Source organism: Belonocnema kinseyi, chromosome 8 (assembly GCF_010883055.1).
Source record: "Belonocnema kinseyi isolate 2016_QV_RU_SX_M_011 chromosome 8, B_treatae_v1, whole genome shotgun sequence".
NCBI classification, from domain to species: Eukaryota; Metazoa; Arthropoda; class Insecta; order Hymenoptera; family Cynipidae; genus Belonocnema; species Belonocnema kinseyi.
Window position 1 is genome coordinate 125808736 of NC_046664.1, and position 6754 is coordinate 125815489.

A 6754-nucleotide genomic window follows, 5' to 3' on the forward strand; every position below is an offset into this window, starting at 1 on the left:
AAGTTTTCAAATTAATCTTTGAATATCAAAAATAGTAATTTTTTCAAAATGTTTAATTGTGCGTAATCATTCAGATTCTTTTATTTAAAACTTTCTAATCAAATCATCCCAAATTCACCTAGCCAGTTTGCGAACTAGAATACAGACCATATACGCGAAATTACCCACTCTGATCTTCTTTACCTACATTGTCAAACGGGAAAAATGCCGCCCTGTTTGACCGCTCAAGTAGAACCATGGCATGGACATAGGAAACACGGGACAGGCATGCCATCCTAACTTGTCGAGCGGGGTTGAATCCACGGGAGGGGGGAGTATTCCATGAGTGGGAAGAGCCGCCATCTTACGATGTGCCATTTGATTATGCGCACGAGCATTTTTGCCGACAAACTGGGCATGAAAATATAAACATGTGGACGCTTCCATGTTTGTCGCGGGACATCAAAAGGTGGCGGGCATCCCCCTCATTGCATCACCCCCAAAATGGCATGCCTACTATCGGCGAGAAAACTATAGGCATCTGCCTTTGAAGCTTAACAACTCAGTCAAAAAAATGCTAGCGCAACAAAAAAACAGTCATTTAAAAGCTGAAAGTGTTCTACGTTAATGAGCTTGCAGACGTTTATGTAAAGAAAATTTTGTGCTTAGCAGACTGAAAAATGTAAAAAAAAGTAAGAATTTTTGGGTACATTTAAGAACAGTCAAGTTTAGAGAATTATTTCTTATACAAGGGGCAAAGGAAAAAATTTGAAAAAATTCATGAGTATGAGGAAAACTGTTGTGAACCAGTTGCAGTTGAGAAATTTAAAAAATAATAAAAATTGTTGCTTAAAAGCACAAAATTGTGCAACTATATTATCTTCAGTTCTAATACAAATATTAAAGTGATTCAAACTGCAAACTGTAATTGATAGGCTCTGTATTTATTTTCAATCACCCAGAAGGATGCGTTAGTCTTCTTTTTTGTAAAGATCGCGATATTCTAAGACATTTTTTTGTTGGAAAACAAGTGACAGAAAGCAGGGGGAGGCCTTTTTTTGTTTTACTGCCGACCGCTGGTGCCATTCTTCGGCCCCTAGTTCTGAATGCTTGGATGGCACCTGGCCACGGGTCAAAGAAAGGGACCAGCGGTCGGCAGTAAAAAAAAACAAGTCCCCCCAGCTTTCTGTCACTTGTTTTCCAACAAAAAAAATGTCTAAAAATATCGCGATTTTCACAAAAAGAAGATTAACACATCCTTACGGGCGGTTGAAAATAAATACAGAGCCTATGCATTGGAGTTTGCAGTTTAAATCGCTTTAATATCTGTATTATAACTGAAGATAATATAGTTGCACATTTTTGTACTTTTAAGCAACAATTTTTATTATTTTTTAAATCTCTCAACTGCAACTGGTTCACAACTGTTTTCCTGGTACTCATGAATTTTTTCAAATTTTTTCCTTTGCCCCTTGTATAAGAAATAATGCTCTAAACTTGACTGTTCTTAAATGTACCCAAAAATCCTTACTTTTTTTTTACATTTTTCAGTCTGCTAAGCACAAAATTTTTTTTACATAAACGTCTTCAAACTCATTAACGTAGAACACTTTCAGTTTTGAAATGACCGTTTTTTTGTTGCGCTAGCATTTTTTTTTGACTGAGTTGTTAAGCTTCAAAGGCAGATGTCTATAGTTTACTCGCCGATAGTAGTCCCTTATTTCCTATGTCCATGGACTAGTGACATCCGCCATCAAAGTAAGTGCATCTGGCGTCGACCAATCACGTTACAACTCACAAGACGAAACGGCATTTAGGGATTTGGAGTTTCTCGTTGTGGCGTTCACGCGTGTTCGTTAGACGATTCGTTTGCCAAGTTTTTAGATTTGCCGTGAGTGAATAAAAGGTGTTTTTGTTCGTTCCTGATAACCAAGGATCAGCTCCTTTGAAAACATGACATCCACAGGAATCTTCTCCGGATTGAAAGATGACCGAAAATCCAGCAAGTGAGTAACTGCATATTGTATTAGCACGATCGTTTATGGAGGAAGTCAACGCGTGTAGCTCATTTCGATCTGCCTTTTCTGTTAGTTATTTATGATAAATTTTCCATTCTGTTTTTTTGTTTAATTTTCCCCTTTTAGTGAGTTATCTTCGTTCCGCAATTCTGTGAATGAAAGGCCATTTTTTCTCGAAATTGATTACATCCATTGTGATATCGCTCGGCAGATAACCGTTCTTCTGACAGTCCATCCTAAATATTTTAGAATTGCGGTGGTTTTAACCTAATTTAATTATGAGTCTTCTGGAGAAAAACCTTCCATATTTCCTTGGAGAGTTTTGAAAAAGGTTAGGTAGTTTTTGATTGTCAAAGATTATAGTAAAAGTTGCTGTAAACTTACGAAATCGAGGACCCACACCGGTTTCAACCGGATATATCTAGATTCCATCTTTTTCAGTTGCATTCTCCCGCTGCGTGGGAGAGGCGTTGGCCGCTGTTCAGAATCTGATTCATAATATGCCGTTGCGATTCCAGTTTCCAGTTCAAAATAAAGAAATATCTGAGATAGATATAGGGTTGGGAGTGGCGAGTTGGGCATAGTTGTCTTTTACTCAGCAGTGTTTGAAATCTGCATTTTAATGCTTGAAATTAAGTAGTTATGCGCAGTGTACATTTTTATCCATAATTTTGCCACGATAAAAGTAAGTAAGTGGGGTTTTAAAAACTAAAATTAAAAAAGTAGTGCGTATGTCTCGTATAGTCTGATGCTTCATGAAATTACTATTGGGCAGCCCCCACTGATTATATATATGTATATATATATTTCATCGAAAAAGATCAAATGTAAGGTAGAACCAATAAATTTGGATTTGAAGTTGTTCAATTTTCATAAAGTATATTAATTATCAATTTAAAATTGAATTAAATTAAAAAATAACTATAAAAATATAGTTTTCGATGAAAATGGGAATAGTACAACATAAAACTTTATGTAGAACATATCAATTATATTCTTCTAATGAATAAAATATGCTCCTTCTTTTGTTCTTATAAACTAGACATTTCGAATTTCGCGCTCGTTTCACTTACTTCACTGGATGACCATCGAGGGCGCTAAGTGTCAAAAAGTGTTATTGGTTCTACCTTACATTTGATCTTTTTTGATGAAAATTTATTGTAGGTTAAGTTTACAGTAGATGAAGGATTTCTTTAGAAAGTCAAATATTTGGTTGACATTTTATGTATTTTGTGAAAAGGGTTTGTTTCTCGGTGAGAAAAAGTAACCTTTTCGGCGGAAAATAAATTTTAGATGAAAATTCATTTTCTTAACCAAAAATTCATTTTTAGAACTGAAAATCTTACTATTCTAATTTTTATTGAAAACATTTTTTATAGTGATTTTTAAATTTTATTTAATTTTAAATTGAAAATTAATGTGCTTCATGAAAATTGAACAAATTTAAATCGATATTTATATATTCTACCTTAAATTTGATCTTTTTCGATGGACATGTATTGTAGGTTATGTTTATGGTAGACGAGGAATTTCTTTAAAAATTCAAATATTTGTTTGACATTTAATGGATTTTGTGAAAAATCTTTGTTTCTCGATGCAAAAAATTAACCCCTTCGGCGGAAAATAAGTTTTTATATGAAAATTTATTTTCTTAACCAAAAATTCATTTTTATAAGTGAAAATCCAACTATCCCAATTTTTATTGAAAACAAATTTTTTATAGTAATTTTTTAATTTAATTTAAATGTTTTCGTAAATTACATTTTTCAGTTTTTCTAAAAATTAACGTTGTTTTGGCAGTTTGGAGAAATGTTCAACTTACTCTAAAGAATTGGAGATACAACTTTTTGAAATGAAATTTTTGTAATTTTTTTTATAATTCGCTTGAGTTCGTGAAAAAAATAATTGATGAAAAACAAAAAAATATTTGTCTCATATTTTAAATTGGAAAATAATATTTTACGGCTTTTAAACTAAATAATAAAACACTTAATTTTTATAATATTTGTTTAGTTGAACATTTCTGAGGATTATATTGTCCTCGATCAGAACGAAATATATACGATATTTCTAATATTTACAAATTATGAGCTTACAAACATGAAAAAATGCTACAACAAAGCAATGAAACAATTAAAATCTAAATGTTAAATGAAAGAGTGAAATGAGTTTCAGGACTGAAATGCTAATGAAAACATAGCGAATAAACAAAATATTTCTTAAAATTTGCTCGCAACAAAATATAGATTTAGATCATATAATTAAATTTTTGTAATATTTTCGCAATCGCATTTTAAGTTTTAAATATTTGAGGATGTTTTAAAACATGTCAAGGAATTTTAAATTTATTTTTTATAATTTAAAAGAATTTAAAAGAATTAAAAAAAAAATTAGAAGGATCATTTTTAAAAATTCCAAAGTACTGTAGAAATCTTAAAAAAAAGTTCTAGGCATTGCAAAATATTTCGAAGCATTTGAAAAATTTCAGAGAATTTTAAAAGGTTCCAATAAATTTTCAATTTGTTACAGAAATTTAATATGAGATTTTAAAAGATTTGAAATATTTCAGGGTATTTTAAAAATTTCAAGGAATTTTAAAGAGCTTTAAAAAATTTCAAGAGATTTCAAAAGATTTTAAAGGATTTTAAATATTTGAGGATCTTATAAAAGATGTCAAGGAATTTTCAACTTATTGTTATAACTGAAAGGAATTTCAAAGAATTTAAACAACTAGCAGGTTTATTTAAAAAATTCCAAAGTACTTTAGAAATCTTTAAAGGATGTCAAGGTGTTTCAAAAGATTTTGGAGGTTTCGATATATTTGAGAGTATTTTAAAAGGTTCTAAGGAATTTTCAATTGATTTCAATAATTTAGTATGAGATTTTGAAGGATTTGGAATATTTTAGAGTATTTTTAAAACCGCAAGGAATTTTCAAGAGCTTTGAAAAACTTCAAGAGATTTTAAAGCATTTAAAATATTTTAGGATATTTTAAAACATTCCAAGGAATTTTCATTTCATTCCAATCGATTTCAAAGAGTTTTAACGATTTTTTTTATATTTCCTGATTGAAGGTAGAACTACTTTGTTAAAAATTTAGTTTTTTTGGTTCCTGATTCATAAATTTAGTTGGAAAAATTTGTTTTCTGAAAATTTAACTATTTTGTAGAAAATTCTTTTTGTTGTGAGTTAAAAATCAATTTTTTAAACTATTCTATGTTTTATTGAAAAGTGATCTTTTTTAGTTGAAAATTTTTGTATTTTATTAAATACTCGTCTTTCTTGGTAGAAAATTCATCTTTTTTGTCGAAAATTTATTTAAATAAAACATTGATTTTTGCATACAAAATTAGTCTTTAAAGCAATTTTAACCATTTTTTTAAATTTATGTATTTTCTTCAGAATTTATTTTTTTGGCAGAAAACTAATTGTTGTAGTTAAAAGTTGAAATAAAATTATTAATAGCTGGTCAACCAGTCATTAATATTGATATAATAATTTATAATTATAATGTTAACATGAATAATATATATAATAGTAATAATATTCATTCTGCATATTATATACACCTGAAAAACATAAACTAAAAATCGACTCATGCATGAAATGAAGAATCACGCGAAACATTAAATTCGCCAATTTCTTCCATTTCTTTCAAATGGGGATCCAGACATAAATAGAATACTAAATCATCTAAAATTTATTTTCCGCCGAAAAGGTTACCTTTTCTCATCGAGAAACAAAAACTTCACAAAATGTATATAATTTCAACCAAATTTGACTTTCTAAAGAAATTCTCCATCTACTGTAAACTTAAACTGCAATAAATTTTCAGCGAAAAAGATCAAATGTAAGGTAGAATCAATAAATTTGGATTTAAAGTTGTTCAATTTTCATAAAGGACATTAATTATCAGTTTAAAATTAAATTAAATTAAAAAATTACTATAAAAAATTGTTTTCGATGAAAATGAGAATAGTAAAACATAAAACTTTATGTAGAACATATCAATTATATTCTTCTAATGAATAAAATATGCACAAGTCTGAAGTTCCCAACGTTTACAAAAAACGAAAAATAAAATATTTGAAAAGTCAAAATGTTTTTATTGTGTTTGACAGTATTATGTGCCAAAAGTCCCATCTTAAAGTTTCAGCCCTCTAGCGTATGTGGAACCCACCCCAAATCAACGCCTAAATATAATAAAATTCATTAAAAATACACAATTTCAAAAAGTCAAAATGTTTTTAATGATTATCGCTGCATCTAGTGCTGAAAGTGCTCCTCAAAAGTTTCATCCCTCTAGTGCATGTGGAACACACCCCAAATCTACCCCTGCACACTATAAAATTCGTTAAAAATACACAATTTCGAAAAGTCAAAATTTTTTAAATGATTATCCCTGCATTTAGAGCCTAAAGTACCACAAAAAAGTTTCATCCCTCTAGTGCATGTGGAACACACCCCAAATCAACCCTGCACACTATAAAATTCGTTAAAAATACACAATTTCTAAAAGTCAAAATGTTTTTAATGATTATCCCTGCATTTACAGCCAAAAGTACCACAAAAAAGTTTCATCCCTCTAGTGCATGTGGAACACACCTTAAATCAACCCTGCACACTATAAAATTCATTAAAAATACACAATTTCTAAAAGTCAAAATGTTTTTAATGATTATCCCTGCATTTACAGCCAAAAGTACCACAAAAAAGTTTCATCCTTCTAGTGCATGTGGAACACACCCCAAATCAAC

The 6754-nt window shown here is 29.9% G+C and overlaps 1 protein-coding gene across 1 annotated transcript in view; it reads left to right on the forward strand.

Moving 5' to 3' along the window:
- The first annotated feature begins 1751 nt into the window (after positions 1-1751).
- LOC117177652 (microtubule-associated protein Jupiter) overlaps positions 1752-6754 on the forward strand; it is a 197632-nt gene continuing 192629 nt past the window's right edge. The window contains exon 1 of the mRNA XM_033368452.1: positions 1752-1985. Coding sequence (XP_033224343.1) covers positions 1933-1985 — 53 coding nt within the window. The 5' untranslated portion in view covers positions 1752-1932. The remainder of the gene's footprint in view (positions 1986-6754) is intronic.